General features: G+C 41.9%; 1 protein-coding gene across 2 annotated transcripts in view; it reads right to left on the bottom strand.

Moving 5' to 3' along the window:
- pcsk5b (proprotein convertase subtilisin/kexin type 5b) overlaps positions 1–23,661 on the bottom strand; it is a 503,063-nt gene that overhangs the window by 15,791 nt on the left and 463,611 nt on the right. Inside the window, exons 30-35 of one of the 2 annotated variants that reach the window (XM_068029979.1) lie at positions 22,464–22,684; positions 19,261–19,503; positions 18,662–18,745; positions 16,750–16,977; positions 14,452–14,629; positions 5,610–5,827 (exon numbers count right to left, since the gene is read on the bottom strand). In XM_068029979.1, coding sequence (XP_067886080.1) covers positions 5,610–5,827; positions 14,452–14,629; positions 16,750–16,977; positions 18,662–18,745; positions 19,261–19,503; positions 22,464–22,684 — 1,172 coding nt within the window. The remainder of the gene's footprint in view (positions 1–5,609; positions 5,828–14,451; positions 14,630–16,749; positions 16,978–18,661; positions 18,746–19,260; positions 19,504–22,463; positions 22,685–23,661) is intronic. The other variant, XM_068029980.1, reaches the window with a different exon arrangement.

Genomic DNA, 23,661 nt, shown 5'->3' with positions numbered 1-23,661 from the left:
TGGTGTTCCACAGGGCTCAGTCTTAGTTCTGATGAAGGGTCACTGACCTGAAACATTAACTCTGCTTCTCTCTCCACAGATACTGCCAGACCTGCTGAGTATTTCCAGCATTTCTTGTTTGTGTTTCAGTGTTGGGTTCCTTGCTGTTTGTGGTATATATTAATGATTTGGACTTAAATGTAGGAGGCATGATTGGGAAATTTGCAGGTGACACAAAAAATGGCCGTGCACTTGATAGTGAAGAGGATAGCCACAGACTCCAGAATTATATCAATGGTTTGGTTGAGTGGGCGGAAAAGTGGCAAATGGTATTCAATCCAGAGAAATGTGAGGTAATGCATTTGGGGAGGGCAAACAAAGAAAGGGAATGCACAATAAATGGGAGGAAGAGGAAGTGACAGACCTTGGAGTGCATGTCCTTAGGTCCCTGAAGGTGGCTGGACAGGTAGATGAAATGGTGTAGAAGGCATATGGAATGTTTTCCTTTATTGGCCGAGGTATAGAGTACAAAAGCCAGGATGTAATGCTGAAACTGCATAAAAAGCTGGTTAGGCCACAGATGGAGTATTGTGTACAGTTCTGGTCACCACATTACAGGAAGGACATAATTACTCTAGACAAAGTACAGAGGAGATTTACAATAATGTTGCCAGGGCTTGAAAATTGCAGCTATGAGGAAAGATTGGATTGGCTAGGGTTGTTTTCCTTGGAACAGAGGAGGCTGAGGGTGACAATTAAGGTGTACAAAATTATGCGGGGCCTAGATAGACAGGAAGGATCTGGTTCCCCTAGCAGAGGTCAATTACCAGGGGGCACAGATTTAAGGTGATTGGTAGAAAGATTAGAGGAGACATGAGGAAAAACTTTTTCACCCAGAGGGTGGTGGGTGTCTGGAATTCGCTGTCTGGTTCGATGGTGGAGGCAGAAACCCTCAACTCATTTAAAGGGTACCTGGACATGCACCTGAACTCTACAGGTTACCCTTTTGATCCCTAATAGGCCCTACTTTTTCCTTTGTTATCCTCTTGCTCTTTACGTACTTATAAAACATCTTTGGATTTTCCTTGATTTTACTTCTCAGTATTTTTTCATGCCCTCACTTTGCTTTCCTAATTTCCCTTTTAGTTTCATTCCGACACTTTCTGTACTCTTCTAGGGCTTTCTGCAGTATTAAGCTCTAGGTGTCAGACATAAGCTTCCTTTTTTGCCTTACTCTCTATGAACCTTGTCATTCAGGAGGCTCTAGATTTGGTTATCCCACCCTTTTTCTTTGTGGGGACATGTATACCCTGAACTCTTTGAATCTCTTTCTTGAATGTTTCCAATTGCTGAGACACCGATTTACTTTCAAGTCGCTATTTCCAGTCCACTTTTGCTAAATCGCTTCCCAGCCTAGTAAAATTGGCCTTCCCCCAATTTAGAACCTTTACTTCTATGTTATCCTCTCCCATAACTAAATTTAACTGAATTATTACTGAAAAAAATCATACTGTTGAAGGTTTTGGTTTTGCCCTGAGGAGTGCAAGTTGAAAAGCTTCAACAGCATGTCCCTTTTTTCAGCAATACTCACGTTCTATACTACCAAGCGACTTTTCTAACTCAATTATGATCACTACCACAAATGTGCTCTCCCACTGTTACTCCATCCACCTGACTAGCTTCATTCCCTAAAACTAAATTCAGAATTGCCCCCCTCCTACCCATTGTTGGACTTGCCATATGCTGGCTAAAAACAGTTCTCCTGAATGCATTTAAGAATTCTGTGCCCTCTGTACCTTTTATACTGACTGTATTCCAATTAATATTAAGGTCATTGAAATCCCTCACTATTACTGCCTCATTGTTTTTACATTTGTCAGAAATTTGCTCTTCTCTCTCCCTCAGACTGTTTGGCGGTCTATAGTACACTCCCAGCAGTGTATTGCCCCTTTTTTGTTCCTTAGTTCAACCCATATAGACTCATTTGATGATCCCTCTAACATATAGGGCAGCACATTGGTTAGCACTGCAGCCTCACAGCTCCAGCGACCTGGGTTCAGTTCTGGGTGCTGCTTGTGTGGAGTTTGGAAGTTCTGCCTGTGACCATGTGGGTTTCTGCTGGGTGCTCTGGTTTCTTCCCCGAGCCAAAGACTTGCAGGTTGATAGGTGAATTGGCCATTATAAATTGCCCCTAGTGTAGGTAGGTGGTAGGAGAATGGTGGGGATGTGGTAGGGAATATGGGATTAATGTAGGATTAGTATAAATGGGTGGTTGTTGGTCGGCACAGACTCAGTGGGCCGAATGGCCTGTTTCAGTGCTGTATCTCTCTATGACTCGATATCATCCTTTCTAATGGCTGTAATTGCTTCTTTAATCAATACTGTCATCCCACCATCTTTTTTATCCCCCTCTCTATCTCATCTGAAATCCGGGTAACCAGGTATGTTAAGCTGCCATTCCTACCCCTCTCTAAGCCATGTTTCAGTAATAGCTAAAAAAATCTTACTTCCACATGTCAATCTGTGCTCTCAACTCATCTGCTTTATTAACTATACTCCTTGCATTTAGTTATACACCATTAGGTACAATCAAACTCCTTTTTTGTTTATTTTCTAACCTTTGTTCGTTCTGCCTTTCAAACTCTCTTGCTAATTTTCTGCCTTCCATTACCAGCTCTGCTTTTTTCCCTTCTGAATCAATGTTCAGTTTCCCATATTTCTGCCTGGCTAGTTTAAATCCTCCCCAACAACACTTGCAAACTTACCAGCGAGGATATTGGTCCCAGCCCTGTTGAGGTGCAATACCTTCAGCTGGTACAGATCCCACCTTCCCCAGAACCAATCCAAATGCCTCAAGAATCTAAAGGCCTCCCTCCTGCACCATCTCTCCAGCCAAGCATTCACCTGCTCTATCCACCTATTTCTGTACTCACTAGCCCTGGAAATAATCCCGAAATTACTACCTTTGAGTTCCTGCTTCTTAATCTCCTTCTTAACTCCTTAAAATCTGCTTCAACTCTTTCTACAGATGTCATTGGTACCAATATGGACCACAACCGCCGGCTGTTCACCTCCTCCTCCAGAATGTTTTGCTGCTGCTCGGTGATATCCTTGATCCTGGCACCAGGGAGGCAACATAAGATCCTGGAATCACAGCTGCTACCACAGAAACTGTGGTATCCCCTACAGCTGTTGCTCTCTTGACCTTTTTCCTCTCTCCCTGTACAGCTGAGCCACCCATGGTGTTATGGTCCTGCTTCTGGTTGCACTCCCCAGACGAACCCTCTCCCCTATCAGACTTCCATGCTTTGTGGTATATGTCCTTGAGAATGCAGAAAGGTAGTGTGCTGGCATTTGCACCTGTGTCAGTCTTCACATGCAATCAATGCTTATTGGAGCCTTATTGGAGCAGATGATCTAAAGTGTTGCAAAAACTTCAGTTTTGTTAATGGAATGGACCTGCTCCACTCAGGCAATCGAGTGAAATAGCTGTTCACCTGCAGTGTCTTCACCTCAATCCACCTCATCCATTTTGGCCAGACATTCCCTCATTTTGTGGACGGGTCAATGCTTTTGGTGATGCATGAAAGTGTCTTGCCTCCCTTCGCCTTTGGATGGCATTGTTCTGCGGCTTGAGCGCTGCCCAGTCTGGCTTCTCCCCACATTCTTACTGCTGGACATTCTGCAAGATTTCACCTAGTGCTCTCTAAGCCCATATGCCTTGCACATGTCTGCATTTGCCGGGTATCTATGCAGTCGGTGGGAGAGCCTGTAGTTACTGAATATCTTGTTCTGCCTGAATGCCTTGGATACTGTACCAACAAGCGTTTCGGACCCAAAGGCTTGCAAACGCTGTCTCAATGTGATAATTACCTTGTATCTGCATCCGTCCTGTAGCATACTCTCCACACCGTGTCCCTTTGGCTTTTCTTGGAGGTCTGTCTGGAACACCTCGATAGAAGTGGAGTTGATAACTAACTCCATAATGCGTTCCGTGAGTTTAGTATCAGATAAGTCACATTCTTTTGCTTTCTCTCTGCACCAGTTAACAAAGTTGCCCAAGCTCTCATTGGCTTTCTTTCTAAACCACATGAGTTCCAGGCGGTGTATTCTGAAATTAACTGAAATCCTAAGCTGACTTTCTAATTTTCCCCACAGCTTTGATGGATCCTTCTGGTCAGCATCAGATAAACTACAGGTATTGATTCTGCACAGACCTTTGTTTCCTGCTTCTGTACATTCACAACTGCGTGGTCTAGGATGCATAGTTCAATCCTCTATCTAAACAGTTTGAACTTGTCTGGGACATCAGGTGCTTTCCCGTCCATCTCTGGAAATCTGGCTGCCATTGCCTAAACCGTCTATTCTTTTCTCCCCCAAAAAGTAAACCCACTTTAAAAGTTGCAGCAAGCTGTGATGTCTGCAGAGCTGAGCAGAAGCCACATTTGTGAGCTTGCAGGAGGGGTGGGGGGTGGAAGTGGGGGGGCCTGGCTCCATGGTCGGCTAATGGCACGTGAGTGCAGTGATGGCGGGAAGGGATTCACACCAAAATGCGACACTGCATGATCTCTGCGGCTGAGATGTCCAGTAATTTTTCTTGCCAACTCGGGACAAGACCACGAGTACGATCAAATTGCTTTTGATCTCTACTCACACTGTCGCTTTCCTGAAGTAGGAGCTCTGATCCTGTCACAGCACATTTGGCTTGAATTGTCATTTTCCACTGTTGATCAATGCTGTTGACTCACTACCGCTGCCACCATATTGTATTATCTCTTTCTAGACTAATACAAATGAAGCTCAAGGGCAGGCATAAAGGTTTGAAGGCAGACATTTAATGAAGATTTGTTGCTTCTGCTTACATGTGCTAACAGACCACACAAGAGAACTGAATCACATGACTGGGGTGGCACAGTGGTGCAGTGGTTAACACCGCAGCCTCACAGCTCCAGTGACCCGGGTTCAGTTCTGGGTACTGCCTGTGCGGAGTTTGCAAGTTCTCCCTGTGACTGTGTGGGTTTTCGCCGGATGCTCCGGTTTCCTCCCACAGCCAAAGACTTGCAGGTTGATAGGTAAATTGGCCATTGTAAATTGCCCCTAGTGTAGGTATGTGGTCGGTGAATGGTGGGGATGTGGTAGGGAATATGGGATTAATGTAGGATTAGTATAAATGGGTGGTTGTTTGTCGGCACTGACTCGGTGGGCCGAAGGGCCTGTTTCAGTGCTGTATCTCTCTATGACTACATTGCATCATTTCCTCTGATGACATACATATTAGCATAAGTATATATTTAAATGACTATATTTAACATACTGACAAATACACTATCACAACACCTACCGGTTGTTCTTTGTCTGTCTGACAATCACCCAGTCCATCTCTGTCTGCACTCTCTTAAGCTACGGGGTGACCACCTCCTGAAATGTACTATCCATGAAGCACTTGTCCTCGCAAATGGACCTCAGTGATGTCAGCTGTTGTTCAAGCTCCAAAACCCAGAGCTCAAGCTCCTCCAGCTAATGACATGTCCTGCACCTTTGGTTGTCCAGGACATGGGAAGGCCAACTTAGATTATATGATCAAGTTCTGAAATAGATCCTGATTCTCTGATTGTAAATCTTAAACTTACCATCACAGGTTTTACAACTAGGGTGGCATCTTTCACAGGCCTGTTCCAACTTATCTTCATAGTATTGTTCTGGACATGAGTGATAGCATCTGTTGTGTGATTTCAGCAGGAAATGATCTTTCTCACAGGTTAAACATTCTGTGTCACCTGGACCCCAGCACTCTTTACAGCTTGTGTGACAGTTTACACAAACTCCAGTTGACTGATCTGCAAAACGCCTAAAAGAAATTATGTGTGCCAATAAGTGTCTTGGTTACAACATAGAAAGCAGTTTTATTCCTTTTACAATATTGTATTTCACAGCCATGGAGAAAAAGTGCACAGATCAAATAATTGCCAAATGGAAGCTTTTTTAAAAAATTAAGATCATCTTGAATTTGCTTTTAACCATAATAGCCTGGAAACTGTGCCTTCTTTTTAGCTCAACAATGATTTGCTAAGGAAAAGGATCTGCTTAAGTTCTGTAAAATGAAGAATGTAATATAACAAGTCACTGTCTGCTGATGAAACTGATAGGAAACGTTTTCATTTGTACGAGTACGAACATACGAATTAAGAGCAGAAGAAGCCTGCTCCACCATTCAATAAAATCATGGCTGATCTGTGTGTCTCGAATTCCACACTCCCATCTACCTCTGATAACCTTTGATTCCCTGGCCTAACAAGAATCTATCTACCCTGCCTTAAAATTATTTAATGACCCTCCCTCCACTACCTTCTGAGACAGGGAGTTTCAAAGTCGCACAAACCTGAGAGAAAAATATTCTCCTCATCTCTGTCCTTAAAGGGTGACCCCTTATTTTAAAACCTCCTAATTCTGGACTCCCCCACAAGACGAAACATCCTTTCCACATCCACCTTGCCAAGGCCATTCAGGATCTTATATACTTCAATCAAGTCTCCCCTCCCTCTTCTAAACTCAAGTGAAAACAAACCCGGTCTGCCCAACCTTTCCTCATAAGGGTTGGTAGGTAAATTGGCCATTATAAATTGTCACTAGTATAGGTAGGTGGTAGGGAAATATAGGGACAGGTAGGGATGTTTGGTAGGAATATGGGATTAGTGTAGGATTAGTATAAATGGGTGGTTGACGGTCGGCACAGACTCGGTGGGCCGAAGGGCCTGTTTCAGTGCTGTATCTCTAATCTAAAAAAAGACAACCAGCGCATTCCAGGTTATCAATCTAGTAAACCTCCTTTGAACCATCTCCAACGCATTCACATCCTTCCTTAAATAAGAAGACCAAAACTGCACATAGTATTCGAGATGTGGTCTCACCAATGTCCTGTATAACTGAAGCATAATATCCTTACTTTTATTTTCAATTCCTCTTGTAATAAAGGATAGCATTCCATTACCCTTCTTTATTACCTGCTGTACCTGCATACTAACTTTTTGTGATTCATGCACTAGAACACCTAGATCCCTCAGCACCTCAGAATTCTGCAGTCGTTCTCCGTTTACATAACACACTGCTTTTTTATTCTTCCTGCCAAACTAAACAACTTCACATTTTCTCACAATGTACTCCATCTGCCAGATTTTTTGCCTACTCACTCAAACAATCTATATCGGTCTGCAAGCTCCTTATGTCCTCTTCACAACATACTTTCTTACCTATCTTTGTGTCATCTGCAAATTTAGCTACTATGCCATCGCTCTCCTCAGCTAAGTCATTGATATAAATTGTAAAAAGTCGAGGCCCCAGCACAGACCCCTGTGGGACTCCACTTGTCGCATCCTGCCAATCAGAAAAGGAACCATTTATGCAGACTCTTTGTTTTCTGCCAGCCAGCCAATCTTCTATCTATGTTACAGCCTACACTATGAGCTACTTTGCACAATAACCTTTTATGTGGAACCTTGTCAAATGCTTTCTGGAAATCCAGGCATTCAACAGTAAATCAAGTGCCTGAGGGGGAAACAAAATGTGAATTTAACTACTCCCTATTGGAAAACACATACATTCTCATAACATTAAAAGTTAAGTGTAGGCTTTAAAAAAAACAGGAATTTTAATTCATTAAGTTCTACAGAGAATTGCAACATTTTTTGAAATAGAACACAACCAAATTGAAAAGGCACAAAATATTCATAAAGGAAGGAAAATATAAATTTTTTTTAGGAGTCAAATAATAAGTCAATCCCATAATTAAGAGGTAGAACAGCTAGCTGTAATCACACAAATAAAAGGAATATATCTAAGCAATGGGAGATCAACTCACAATAACTGATAACAAACAAAGGAACAAAAGCTATATAAATCTAAGGACATCACCATAACGTAGCTGTACCCTCATCAAAATTGTACTACAGCAAACCATCTACACAAACTGGAGAAATGAAACCCACATCTGAAATGAAGTGTATCATTGCAAAATGTGAGAAAACTGAAGCATCCAGGTCATGAATCTTTTCAGAATCAGGAAAGCTCAGAAATTCCAAAATAAACTAGTGTACAGACAGTAACAGATGAAATTTTATGCAAACAAGTGTAAAGTTAAGCACATAAGCCTGGAGTTTCCTCTGTGGGCATGACCCAGAAGTTAGACCCAAATAAATGCGCAGTGGTTAGCACCGCAGCCTCACAGCTCCAGCGACCCGGGTTCAATTCCGGGTACTGCCTGTTTTGGAGTTTGCAAGTTCTCCCTGTGTCTGTGTGGGTTTTCTCCGGGTGCTCCAGTTTCCTCCCACAAGCCAAAAGACTTGCAGGTTGGTAGGTAAATTGGCCATTATAAATTGCCCCTAGTATAGGTAGGTGGTAGGGAAATATAGGGACAGGTGGGGATGTGGTAGGAATATGGAATTAGTGTAGGATTAGTATAAATGGGTGGTTGATGGTCGGCACAGACTCGGTGGGCCAAAGGGCCGGTTTCAGTGCTGTATCTCTAAACTAAACTAAACACCGGAATGCAAGATGAGCAAAAATGAGCAGAAACAATCGGTGCCAAAGGAAAGCGCCGAATTCAAACTGTATTTTTCATTAAGTATAAAAATTAAAGTTTCAATTTATTCAACCAATATTCATGCGCATTAGGCATCTGCAATTGAGGAAGATTTTCAATTTTAATGTCACTTATACTTTGGCCATAAAAATCTATTCAAAAATTTTTTTTTAAATTAATGCAGAAATTATAATAAAACACCAGAATGACTCTTCCCTGCTATTTGGCCATAATTTGAAGAGAGCCTCCAAGCAAGGGCCACTGCAGAAAACTCATGCAAAAGACCTTGTAACTTGGAGGTCAGGCCATTATTATGGGTGGAGATACATTTGGGCGGAGGAATCAATTGATATTCATAACAGACCAAGGAAATTCAGGCATATTCTACTTTTACATGTAACTCACACTCATAGGGCTGCCTTTTATTATGGCAATGGGGTTCCCGGCAGAGGGCTGGAAGGCAGGGAGAGACCAATTGGAAGGCCAGCAGCTCTGCAATACTGGCAGTGCCACAGTGAGTGGTGGCCACCAGCTGTACTGCAGGAGACCCTCCAGTACGAAGACTGGAGAAGACCCCACGAAAGGTGAATGTGGTTGGGTGTCACAGGGGACAGTCAGGCAGGCCCTGGTGATGGGGTGAGGGTGGGGGTGGTGTTGTTGAGGGTGGGGGCGGTGTCCTCCTGTGTGGGGCAGTGAGCCCTGCAGTAAGGGCCTTCCGGGGGTCCTGGATTGCCCCCAAAGGAGGGACCCCCACCCCCACGACCCCACTAGGAAGCTACCAAGTTTTACCTGGCTGCGTCTCCCTGCGACAGCGAGCCCCTCCGCCTTCCACAAAATTGAAGCGGAGATGGGGAGAGGCCCTTAAGTGGCCATTAATTGGCCGCTTAAGGACCTCAATTGGCCTACGACTGGAAGACCGTCCTTGGCCTTCCTCGCTCTGGACAAAATGGCAGGGGGTTCAGGCAATGTCAGGAATGCCGCCCCCTGCCATTTTGTATGCCACCCCCCGACTCATTGTCCGCCTCCAAGAGCAGAACAAAAATTCTGCCCATAATATCACAATTATTTGGGCCACGCACTTCACTTGCTCCCCAATTGCACATGCAGCTGGGTGCAATAGAAAGTAAATGGATTCCATTAATAGTGTTGAAGTAGCAAAGGATGAAGTCAAAAGGGTCCTAGGGATTTTCATAAAGTAAACACTCAAGCTGCCCAGTCAATGCTGAACAGCAATCAACAAAGCAAATATAACACTGAACTATATTTCCAAAAAGGTACAGTACAACCTGGAGAAAATCATTCTCAAACTGGACAGCTCAAGTACTATGTCCATCTCTGGTCACCAAGACACAGGGTAGAAATTAAAATACTACAGACAATACAGAGTGTTAAGTGGTCTGAGATATGAGAAATGTTTAGAGAAGCTTGGGCTTTTCAGCTTTGCCAAGCTGGTGAGTAAGAAGTGATCTTATTGAGGTATGTAATATAGTAAACAGAATGGAAAAGGTAAATCCAGAAAATTACTACAAGAGGAAACAAGACCCAGCATCAAACTAGTAAAAGACAAATTTCTGACTGATATCGGGAAGTTCTTCACACAAGCACTATACCTAGTCAATATCTGGCTATTAATATCCAAATCAGGCAGTAAAACTGGGAGCAACTCTAATTAACATTGGCAACATAACTTTTAGTGCTCTACTCAATCAGCAGTGTTCTGCTGATTCACAAAGTGAACTATTGACATCCACAGGTAGAAAACAGGTGCTGCACCAGCATTCTTCATTATTTTGACATTGACAGTTAAAAAAGCAACAACTTAACCCAAATTTGCTTCCAATCAATTGTTTTTCCTCCGCTATATAGGAATAGATAATGAAGCAGACTTCACTGTGTTAGGTCTTCTATTAATCGATTTATTATCGTATATATATCATAGCCTCACAATTACTGGATTGGAGAGGGCATAAACTGGTATTTCTCCCAGAAGGAAAGGCTTTGGGACAAGTTGTAAATCCAATGGGTTTCCATCCCATTTGTGAAAATAGTTCACTCACTGGTGGAACGAGGTAAATGAAGGAATAATGACATGACGATGATATGGTCATCTGTCATAAATTCTGTGATTTCTCCTTTCCCCAGCTGCCAAGGAAACATATAAAGCAGGCATGCTTGCAAGCACTAGCTGGTTCAGGAAGAAATGGGGTCAATGGTGAGTTCATCCACTTTTGACAAGAAAAATAAATTGAAGTATTTTCTAAACTTTGAAAAATTAGAAACTGTATAAGAGCAATAAGGATTCGGGAGTCCAAGTACACAAATCAATAAAAACTAGTATAAAGGTACAAAAAGCTACTAAAATGGCTTATAGAATGCTGGCTTAGGTCTAAAGAGGGTTGGACTACAAAGGGAAGGAAGTTACATTTCAGATGCATAGAACTTTATATTGGCCTTGGATGGGGTGCTGTGCAGATTCATCAGAATTAAATTATAAGGACAGCTTGCATAAACTTGGCTTGATTTCCTTTAAATATAGAAAACAAAGGGGTGACCTAATCGAAGTGTTTAAAATCTTCAAGCGATTCGAATCTAGAGCATCATAGAGTCATGGGGTGAATTTTATGTTCTCCCCGGCACTGGATTTGCAGGTGGGGGGAGCATAAAAGCGGATGGAATGGTAGCAGGGTGGGGTGAGGTGGGGGGGTGGGGGGAACCGCGCCACCATTCTGCCTCTGCCGAATTTTAGTCCAGGACAGGAGGGCCTCTGAATAGCCTTCCTGCCCCACCATCAATTGAGGCCTCTTCCAGCTGCAGCGGGTGGCCCTGTCGCCACACAAGGAGCACGGCACACTAAACCATGCAGGCTGCTTCCCTGCTCCGGGGTTGGGGGGTGGGCCATTGTTCAAAGGCTCATAGTGCCTGAACGAGGGACCCGGCATCGGAAGGGGAGAGGCCCGCTGAGGACCACATCCATGCCCTTGCTGCCAGCCCCCCTCCCCACCTACTTCGCAACCCACACCCCGTGAGATCCCTCCCATGCTGACCTATCTGAAGCTGGTTTCAGCGCTGCTGCTACAACAGCAGCCACTGCCTCCGTGGTGGCGCTGCATCTGCCGACCTCTGATTTGTCAGCAGCTCTGCAAGGCTGGGACTTCCGGCGACAGAGTTCTAAATACTATGGAACACCTGCCACTGTCCAGTTAAGTGCCTGATTGGCATTAAATTCAGCGAGCCTTCTGGAAAAGAGGTGACCAGACCCCTACCTCCAGCATAAAACTTCTGCCATGGAGTCATTTTGGCAAAGACAGAGGCCACTTAGCACATCAAGCCCATGACGGCTCTCTGTACAGCAATTCAGTCAGTCCCCTTCCCCTGTTCTATCCCTGTAACCCTGCAAGTTTATTTCCCTCAAGTGCCCATCTAATTTCCTTATGAAATAGAACAAAGAACAAAGAAAGTTACAGCACAGGAACAGGCCCTTCGGCCCTCCAAGCCTTTGCCGATCCAGATCCTCTATCTAAACCTGTTGCCTATTTTCTAAGGGTCTGTATCTCTTTGCTTCCTGCCCATTCATGTATCTGTCTAGATACATCTTAAAAGACGCTATCTTGCCCGCGTCTACCACCTCCGCTGGCAACGTGTTCCAGGCACCCACCAGCCTCTGCATAAAGAACTTTCCACGCATATCCCCCCTAAACATTTCCCCTCTCAATTTGAACTCGTGACCCCTAGTAATTGAATCCCCCACTCTGGGAAAAAGCTTCTTGCTATCCACCCTGTCTATACCTCTCATGATTTTGTACACCTCAATCAGGTCCCCCCTCAACCTCCGTCTTTCTAATGAAAATAATCCTAATCTACTCAACCTCTCGTCATAGCTAGCGCCCTCCATACCAGGCAACATCCTGGTTAACCTCCTCTGCACCCTCTCCAAAGCATCCAAATCATTTTGGTAATGTGGCGACCAGAACTGCACGCAGTATTCCAAGTGTGGCCGAACCAAAGTCCTATACAACTGTAACATGACCTGCCAACTCTTGTACTCAATACCCCGTCCGATGAAGGAAAGCATGCCGTATGCCTTCTTGACCACTCTATTGACCTGCGTTGCCATCTTCAGGCAACAATGGACCTGAACACCCAAATCTCTCTGTACATCAATTTTCCCCAGGACTTTTCCATTTATTGTATAGTTCACTCTTGAATTGGATCTTCCAAAATGCATCACCTTGCATTTGCCCGGATTGAACTCCATCTGCCATTTCTCTGCCCAACTCTCCAATCTATCTATATTCTGCTGTATTCTCTGACAGTCCCCTTCACTATCTGCTACTTCACCAATCTTAGTGTCATCTGCAAACTTGCTAATCAGACCACCTATACTTTCCTCCAAATCATTTATGTATATCACAAACAACAGTGGTCCCAGCACGGATCCCTGTGGAACACCACTGGTCACACGTCTCCATTTTGAGAAACTCCCTTCCACTGCTACTCTCTGTCTCCTGTTGCCCAGCCAGTTCTTTATCCATCTAGCTAGTACACCGTGGACCCCATGCGACTTCACTTTCTCCATCAACCTACCATGAGGAACCTTATCAAACGCCTTACTGAAGTCCATGTATATGACATCTACAGCTCTTCCCTCATCAATCAACTTTGTCACTTCCTCAAAGAATTCTATTAAGTTGGTAAGACATGACCTTCCCTGCACAAAACTATGTTGCCTATCACTGATAAGCCCATTTTCTTCCAAATGGGAATAGATCCTATCCCTCAGTATCTTCTCCAGCAGCTTCCCTACCATTGACGTCAGGCTTACCGGTCTATAATTATCTGGATTATCCCTGCTACCCTTCTTAAACATTCATCATCTCCGCTTTCACCACCCTCGTAGGCAGCGAGTTCCAGAACATTACCACTCGCTGCGTGTAAAGGTTTTCCCTCGCATCCCCCATGCATCTCTTGCCTAAAACCCTAAATCTGTGTTCCTTAATCCTTGTATCATCAGCTAATGAGAACAGCTTTCTTTTGTTTAACTTATCTAAACTTGTCATAATCTTGTAACACCTCTATCAAATCTCCCCTCAATCTCCATTGCTCCAAGGAGACCAACCCCAGCTTCTCCAACCTAACCTTGTTGCTAAAATCCTTCACCCCTGGAACCATTCTGGTTAATCTCCTCTGCACCCTTTCAAGACCCTCGCATCAGGTGGTCAATAAACCATTCTGTCAAGTCTCGAGAGAAAGAATAGGAGAATGTTCTCTTTAAAAGTTTTCCTCAGCAATTATCTTCCAAAAACCTCGCAGTTAACATAGTCATTAATAATCAATATGAAATGTTGTCAACAGCTTTCTAAAATTTCAATATAACATTAATTGCATTCTCCTCACCTTGTGAAAATAATCGCTTCAAAAAATCCCCCATGTGCATTAAACATGTTCTTCTGAATCCACACTAACAAGTTAACCTTTTCCATAAATTCACTCACTAGATCACTCAAAATTATTTGAAAACTTTCCTACAAGTGACGTTAAATTTACTGCTATATAGTTTCAAGTAATGTGTTTTTCACATTTTTTTTCAAATAACAATGCAGAACAATTTGGAGTTTATAGATGCCCACATTCCTACACTAAAATCCATTATGATAAACAAATCATTTGCCATTTCTCTAACAATATCCTTCCTGGCTTTCATATACACCATAAATTTTTGAAAAATTATAATAAACTGAATGAGTTGCAAAAATCATAAACTTCAAAATATAAACAGAATTTAAAGTATCTGGTGCATTATCTGGCACTCAAAAGGAAAAGAGCAAACTTCTTCAGTCTAACAGTCTCTCCAGTTCAATTTCCAGTGAAATAATTTTAATCTGATCTGTGGTGCCTACCCAGATCCACAGGTCTTGACGCACATCAATTTCAGCCTGTACCAGTCTGCTTTACAGGTCAGGCATTGTGTGTTAGAGCTCCCATTGCAGGTTTCACAACTTTTGTGACAAGCAAAGCAGCGACGTCTGTTCTGGTCTGTGTAGTACCCATCTGGACAAGTATCTACACATGTCTTATCTAATTGAAAGATAAATGGTGACAATAATTAATACAATAAGATAAAACAGGAAAGAGTGGAATAGTTCTATCATGATGTCATTGAAAATGAAATTGAAAAAGCACGTTGTAAATCACTTCTAATCAGGATTAACCAATTTTTCAATAGAATCCTTTATAAGTGCCAAATCTCATAGGGATTGTACATCTAATGGAGTTAATCATGATAATATCTGACAAATTGAATGTTATATAATTTGCAGCAATAGAAGTTCCAAAGCACTCTTACATAGGCAACATATGGTTAATTTTAAACTTCATGCTTATTGTAAATATTGAGTGTGCTTGTTTGCCAGTGAGCAAATTTGCAATTTTTGCTATAAGCTTTCTTTTTGAGTGGGTGGTAGAAGGCAGTAATTTCAGATGGAAGGGATGGGGGCCTCACAAAAATGGAACTAAGCATCTTATATGAATGTCTCACAAACAATAGTATACAAATGCTGAACCAGATAGTTTCTTCCTTTCTCCTATTTGGTTGTGTCTCTGTCCCACCCCCATCCCTTCTCAATCAATGGAAGAATCAAGTCCTAAAAAAAGAATTTCAGCAACCCTAGGAAATTCTGAAAATTTCATTCTGATGATAGATCAACTCATTCCCAAATATCATACGAAGATGATGCACACTGGAGGATAAAAAGTAGTTGTTCTGGTTGCTAAGTGCTTTTATGTCATAAGCATGTTTCTAAAGATTTCTTCTATTCAGTATCGGTAAATTAGGTAAATTTTACTAGAAATACTTAGCTGAACAAACTTACAAGAGCACAGTTACCAGAGCAATTGTCAAGCGAAGGAAAGCTAGGTGAACTAACCTCTATTATAGTGACTAAACAAATTTAATTTCCTGTCATGTGCGAATCAAAAGTTTTTATAAAACCATTAAAATTACACTAAGTTAATGGTAACAACAGTACTTTGTGGAGTGGTCTTCAAGTTGATTGCCAGTTTAACTGGCATTCTGATCAGGGAGACTGTTGCCATTTTTAAAAAGAGAAGTTAGTTTACTCACAACCCAATGGGCTGAATTCTACAGGCCTGCTGCCAAAATCGGCAGTGGGCAAAAAATATGGCAGCCCACATGCCCAGGCTACATGCCAAAGAGCTGCCGCGATTGAGGGGGTGACCCGTCCATCACTGGAAATGGTGTTAGCTGCCTGTGCATAGGCGCTGATGCCATTTTTAAAGGGCTTTGAGCCCTTCCAGGATTTTTTAAGAAAGAAGTAAACATTTATTTAAAAAAATTAAAACTGGTATTTTTGCATCTCTCCCACCCACCCCTCCCCCAGCCAATAACCATAATATTAATTACTTTTCCTCTCCAGCCCAAACACTTTCCTTTTCCAAATGAACGTCCCCCCACCACCTCAAAGTGCATCAACTATAAACTTTACTCCTTCCTACCATCCCCTCCACCAATGAAAAGACTTTATCGGTGCTCCACCCTACCCCCCATCCCCACACAGAAAAACTGACCTGCTCCTCCCTCCCAACCAATGTGGCGCCTCAATTTCCCAGACGGGGATCAGAAGGCGCGGGAGTGCAGGCCAGCGGCACTAAGATCACAACGGGACCGGAGGCGGAGGAGGGCTTGCAATTAAGTCAGGTTTGTAGATTTATTTATATATTTAAATTCAGGCCTGTCATCAAGCGGCAGGAGGGCCGCCACAAGGCCTCTCCACCTCTCTGGAGATTGGGCCAGGCCCTGCCGGCGTCGAGGTCCGTGGTAGGCCTCATCTGGGCCAATCTTCATGCAACCCCCACCACAGAGGCCTCTATAAGATCCAGCCCAATCTGTCTGCACTTCAATTTGCATGGGTATCTTCCTTATCTCCAGTACGCAGAGCTATCAACTTTTGAGAAATTGTAGGAGTGAGATTTATGATCAAAACAAATGAAATTAATTGTAAATCCATTTAAGCAGATAGATTGGTGTTTACTTTTTAAAATTACATACATTAAAATAGGTTACATTTTAATATCAAACTGAAGCAGGGATTACAATATTGTTCAAAAAGGAAACCAGATTGTGCTGTTTTTCACTTTCTTAAAATTGAAAAGCTTTGAAAATCCTAAGGCATACTCACTGAGTAAAAAGTGATTGCGAGTACAGCTGAGACAGTCATGCTCTGTGGGCCCATAACAGCGGTAGCATTTTTTGTGACAGGGTCTACAGGTCTGGTCCATGTACATATTTAGGGCACAGTCTTTGTGCGTTACGCAGTGCCCCTGGCTGTTCTTTATCAGCCCTTCTCTACAATGAATGCAGTCTGCTGAATGGGGTCCCTCGCAGGTCCTACATATTTTATGACACTCTACAATTAAAAGAAAAACACTTAGTATTGGACATTGACAATCTGGTATGTTGTAATTAAGTATTCCAAATACAAATATAAATACAATGAATATAAAATTTGTTCTCAGGTTTGCCTCTAGTTTTTGGTGATTGTAAATTTAAATAGTTGCACAGCCATGTATGAAGTCATATGAATCTTCCCAGATTGTCATGTTACATTGCTTCCCAACTACACCAGTAAGAAATACAGATGCACACCCAGCTCTACAGTCAGCAACTAACAACGCTTAAGCTGTCATGCTAACGCTAAGCTGTACCCTTCCCAAGCCAAACTGATTAACTGCATAACACCACTAGCAAAAATAGCATACTTGTAAGACCACTCATTTGCCCACTGAACCAGAAGAGAAAACAGACATATAACCAACTACACAGTCAAAAATCAGGAGGCTTAAATGCAAATCATTGTGCCTGCTTTATAGGCGTAAAATGAGTACAATGATAATTGATTTAGCAGAGCAGAACCCTCTGCTTGATCGACATGGGCCAATGGGGCCACTGCTAAATTGGTTAGGGGCTGTTTTTAGGTGGTCATCACAGTCCTATTGAAATCAGGCTCCTATCCCTATTTCATACCCAGGTTGTTAAATTTCTTTGGATTAGTTGGAGCTTGGTAATGTGCAAGCTCCGACTGTTGTTTCTATATCTTGAGCAGTCTAACCAGCCATCCTTTGAGTTACCGCTGGAGATTGCTCAAAAAAGACCACAAAATCATAGAATTATAGAAACATACAAAATTTGCAGCCCAAAAGGAGGCCATTCAGCCCATTGTGTCTGTGCTGACCAAAAAACAGCTATCCAGTCTAATCCCACTTTCCAGCACTTGGTCCACAGCCCTGAAGAGCACAGCATTTCAACTGCATATTCACGTATTTTTTAAATGCAATGAGGGTTTCTGCCTCTACCATCCTATCAGGCAGGGAGTTCCAGTCCTGCCACCACCTTCTGGGTGAAAACATTTCTTGTCAACTTCCCTCTAATCCTTCTACCAATTACCTTAAATCTATGCCCCTTGGTTATTGACCTCTCTGCTAAGGGAAGTAGGTCCTCCCTATCCACTCTATGTAAGCCTCTCATCATTTTATACACCTTAATTAAATCTCCCCTCAGCATCCTCTGTTTCAAAGAAAACAACCCAAGTCTATCCAATCTTTGCTCATAGCTAAAATTCTCCATTTGGATGGCAAAATCCTTGCAAATCTCCTCTGTACCCTGTCTAGTGTTATCACATCCTTCCTTTAATGTGGGGACCAGGACTATATACAGTACTCTAGCAGCAGCCTAACTAATGTTTTATACAGTTGAAGCATAACCTCCCTACTGTTATATTCTATGCCTCAGCTAATGAAGGAAATTATTCCGCATTCCTTCTTTACTGCCTTATCTATGTGTCTGCTACCTTCAGGGATCTGTGGACATGCACACCAAAGTCCCTCTGTTCCACTACACTTAGCAGTATGCTACCATGTATTGCGTATTCCTTGCTAAATGCATTACCTCACACTTCAAACTTCAAATAACATGTTATTTGTGATGTTTAAAGGAGAAGGAGCACTTCTTCTGGTTCTGCAAACAACTGTGGGCTGCCTTGCTCCACACCCAACCCCACACCCCAAATTATCTTCACCCTGCTCTGGACTCACCTGTCGTCCTTGGCTGTGGCCAATATTGGTTAGGCCTCGACAAGCAAGTTGCATCAAGGTGCCTGATTGGCGCTCGCAGCTCCCCTGAATAAATTATGATAAGGCCCGTGAATGAATTTAGGACGGTCCTTGTGATCTCCATGTCAATGCGCCATTGCCGTGCGACACCGGAATCATACCCAATTTGGGGTGCTTACTAATTTAGGCCTCCAGATGTCTTTAATTGAATCACTTATCATTGTGTTGATACTGATGATAGAGGTTCCGTGAATTCAAACCCAAAATGTTAATAACTGGGTAAAATTTATGTATTTGCAGATTATCCTTGGTGGACTTCAAGTCCATAACTCAGTTTGATTTATATCTTAAGTAGTCTCTACAAAAATTGAGAAAATTAGTTTATTTTACAGCAGAAGGAAAATTCAAGATGTGTTTGGAAATAATGGCCTCCTAGTAAAACTAATAGCATTCCACAGTATTCCACCAGCTGAACATATCAGGTGTAATTTGTGACTAAACATTGAAAAAATACTGTGCCGTCCCTTGCATTCTTAAAATACTGGTTCATTCCCATTGGTATTGTAACATACTAAGCTTACCTTGGCAATCTTTAGTTTTTCTGTCAATGTAAGTTCCTTCAGGGCAGAATGTCAAGCACTCCCCACCATGCAAAACCAAAGAAGGATCGGCACACTCTTCACAGTCATCGAAGTCTGAACCGTCACATGCTGCGCATTCAGGATGGCATGAAGTACATGTAAAGGTCTGAGTGTTTTGAAAGAATCCTGGGAGACAGTCCTCTAGGCAAGTGCCCTTGTGAAAGAAAAAGTATCTGCTGCATACTGTGGAAATCAAACACATTATTAATTTGCCTGATTCCAAAGAGGTCATAATATCATGGTACTAATATAATCTCAATAAAGCAATTTGTGTAGCAATCAAAATTACGTATCAAAATGTGTTAGAAATATATTGTTACTGGAATTAGTCATAATATATTTATAGGAGCTAATGTTATGAGCATAGGAAAATAGGTACAGAAGTAGGCCATTCAGCCCCTCGAGCCTGCTCTGCATCCACTTGCAGTGGGAACTTTTGACTCCTGCTAGCACATACCAGAGGTATGATATGTATGGCATGTCATCTGTGATTGTCAATCTATTGATTTAATTGAACATAAATGGATTTGTACCCATGATTTTCCAGTCGGCAAGGTTGGACTGCCAGCATGTACTTGGAAAATTTAGGCTGTAGATTACTCGTGGTATTGTAAGTAATTTAATTCAATCATTTTGGATCTATATATTTACATTTCTGAACTAACTTCTCTTTCATTGAATATCTTATATAATTCAATGGGGGAACAGGGTGAGTAATTATTCCTGTTCCTAAGTACCCAACACCCAGTGATTACTTTGTTTGCTGAAAAATGGACACCCCAGTAAGAGTTCTAAGTGAAATGAGTTTGGGCACTCTAAACTTGATGAACACAGTTCTGCAGAATAAAATTACCCATAGTTCACAGAATCGCAGAATTGTTACAGTGTAGGAGGAGGTTATTCGGCCCATCATGTCTGCACCGGCTCTCCAAATGAGCAATTCACTTAGTGCCATTCCCCCGCCTTCTCCCCGTCACCTTACACATTCTTAATTTTTATATAACAGTCGAATTCCCTTTTGAATGCTTCAATTGAACCTGCCTCCACCATGCTCTCAGGCAATGCATTCCAGACCTTAACCACTCGCTACGTGAAAAAGTTTTTCCTCATGTCACTTTTGCTTCTCTTACCCATTATTTTAAATCTGTAAAATGGTTAAGCAATTTTGGGCAGCAGGTGTTGAAGCTTGTGGAAAGCAGAATGAGAAAGAAGCCAGATGCAATTTCTCAAATGCTGATAACTCAACCTAACCCTAACCTGGAAGTGGTTGATGCTGATTCTGGTTATAAAGCATGGAAAAATATCCCATTTGTTAGTGTTGATGTTCCTCAAGAAGATAAGGAGAAAAAGTAAGACTAAAAATTATAATTTAAAGAATGCTATCTGACAAAATAATGTGTTTTGAGAAGGAAGAAAGTCTAACATTTTTTCATCATTGTATGAATTAAAATATGCAATGTGCCTCTTAACACAAATGATGATGTGTCATCTAGAGATCCATTTTTAACTTTGGCACCTGGCTACTAACCTGGTGAGGTGAATCACCCACCCATTGTAGAATACGTCTGATTTTCATTACTATTACAACCATTGGAACAAAGATCAGGTGGGTTCTACAATGAGCGGGTAATACTCTGGCAGGAACTGAATTTGGAAATTACCTCCAAGTATATTCTTGAGGGGTTGTGCTAAGACAGAATCCAAACAGATAGAATTAAGCAGTTGGAAGCAAAATTCTCAAGTCTGAGTTACTATCCACCAAACGGTGGTGATGGAATGGCGGGGGGGGGGGAGTGGGTGCTGTGGCAGGTGAGAGTTGTAAACCATTCAGAGATACATGCAAGATAACAGAGAACTATTATTGGATGATTTTATTTGTCCACGATAGACTGAGATGAAGATTATTTATGTATCCAAACTGTGAAATGCTTTTTAGAATGCATCCAGGGTGGCTTCCTAAGTCAGTTTATACCTGGTAAACAAGAAAAGAATAATTATTTAAATCATTTCTAGGAATTTAATGGGCGAAATAACTTCATGAAGTGAGTCATTGGAGCATGGAATGCTTTGTCACAGGGGATAGTTGTGAGTAGGAGAACTTTTAAGAAGTAACAACCTCAATGTAGTAGGTTTAATGTGAAAATAGAAAAGGATATTGAAGAATCAAAAGTAAGGACATTAACAGGAAAAATGCAAATTTTAGTACAATAACAGGCTGGTGTAATTTAATGTGGTGAAGTGTGAAGTCATGTATTTTGGGTGATAAAAAACAGAGAGAGTATACACTTAATGCAAAAGATTGAAAGATGGGGCTGGGCTCGATGGGCCGAATGACTCTATGACACTATGTGGAGGAAGAGAAAGATCTACTCCTGCAAATACAGTATTCCTTGAAAGATAAGTGCAGGTGGATAAAGCCATAGTAAAGACATCTGTATTTTGGGTTTTAGAAATAGGGCATAGAGTCAAGGGCAAAGAGGTACTGATAACAATTGCCTTATACAAATTTAAGCCAAAGTACTGTATGCAGCTTTTGGCACTCATTTATAGAAAGGGCATTAAAAATATAAAGAACATATAGCATAGGATGATTAACTTTAGCTATGGAGAGATACTTGAGATACTGGGACGATTCCCACTGGAGTAGAGAAGGCTTTTTAGATTATAAATGTTTTTTATAGGGAAAATAGAGAAGGACTGTTTCCTGTGCTTGGTGAATCAGTAATGAAGGGTCATCAATTTTCATCCATCACTAAAAGAGTGAGGAGAGAGGTCAGAAGAAACTTCTTTATGAAGTGAGTCATTGCAGCATGGAATGCTTTGCCACAGGGAATAAGTTGTGGTACAGATCTTTTGAAGGAGAAATGTTTAAACATTTGAAGCAGACAAAAATACATGACTGTGGAAAGAAAGCAGGACAGTGCGATATAGTTTTGAATCATTCTCGGAAATAGCTATGCCAGATACATTGGCCAAATAGGCCACTGTTGAGCTGTAAACCTCTATGGTGATTTGATGTGTTTACTAGTAAATGGAACACTTTAACCAAACATTTTTGTCATGAAATCTGCGCCTTTTTAAAGAAAAGGTAGAGAAAAAGACCTCTGATATACGTTGTTGAAATGTAGGTTCTGCAGCCCTACCTGTACAAATATGTTCATTGCACTTTTCACAGTTTGCAGGGCAGCGTTCACAACGTCCTTTGGAACTGGCATAGTGTTTTCTGGGACATTTCATTTGACAACTGTTGTTACCTAGTAGGAAGGGCTTGATGCAGGATTGGCAGTTTGTAGGACTAGCTTCACAACTCTTACAGGCAGCATCACACTTCGCACAGGTATTATATGTACTTATAAAATATCCCCTAAGAAGATGAGATATCATTACTTAGATATACAATGAAAAAGTTACAGAGTACAAGTCAATTCAAATATCAACTAACATCAACAAACCATAGCGTACATTGCCACTTCTCAAAATATTTTAACGTTCAAAATTCAGGAGAAATGACAGGAAATAATATTTGAGCATGCTGGAACTTCAGAACATACTCTAGGGCTGCAGTGAGGGCAGCAGCGCCTATGCAAAAAGGACACTAGTCTCAGAATCTTGTGTCGAAATGCCTTGGTGGACAATGGGTAATATTAGTTTCTACCTCAACTATATCATATAGTATTGACACAGAAGGTAGTACTGTTCTGATTAAATATCTATAGAGCTGTCCATATAGGGAAAATCAGTGTCGCGAGATTTTCAATCACGAACTGTGTACTTGAAGGTATTGCTTCAAATCAAAAACATAAACATGGTTCAAAGTGGCAAGCTGCATTCATCAGATGAGCTGAAGTGGATAATGACAAAGGCACGGGAGTAGTTTGTCAGCCTGCAGTTGATTGATGAAATTTCATTTTGATTATATTTCATATTCACAAAACTGTTTCTGCCACGTGGTGAGATTTGGGTGGTTCGCACTGTTCAACTCCCACCTGATTACAGCAAGTGTGTTTTGTTATTAGGATTTAACCCCTTGGTGTTTTATTTGTCAAATAAACAAACAGCGGCAAGGTTTCTTGTTGGTTTAAAACAGAAAATCAATTATTTACTGATCAAAGTGCCTTATCCCGAAATTATCGCATCAGCATCCACTCACTCATTCATTTGCGCAGGCACACACACACACACAAGAGACAGATAGAGAGGAAAAAGGGATAAGCAATTATGTGGGGTGCAGGGGGGAGGGCGGTGGGTCACGGTAAACATGTTGAATTCTCTTGGAAGTCAAGTTCTCGTTGGTTGCAGGCCTGAGGTGTTTGTAGATTGGTTGAAAGTTCCGTTGAAGAC

Source organism: Heterodontus francisci, chromosome 4, assembly GCF_036365525.1.
Source record: "Heterodontus francisci isolate sHetFra1 chromosome 4, sHetFra1.hap1, whole genome shotgun sequence".
Taxonomy (NCBI): Eukaryota; Metazoa; Chordata; class Chondrichthyes; order Heterodontiformes; family Heterodontidae; genus Heterodontus; species Heterodontus francisci.
Note: the sequence above shows the minus strand (reverse complement) of the source record. Positions and strands in the feature narration are given on the sequence as shown.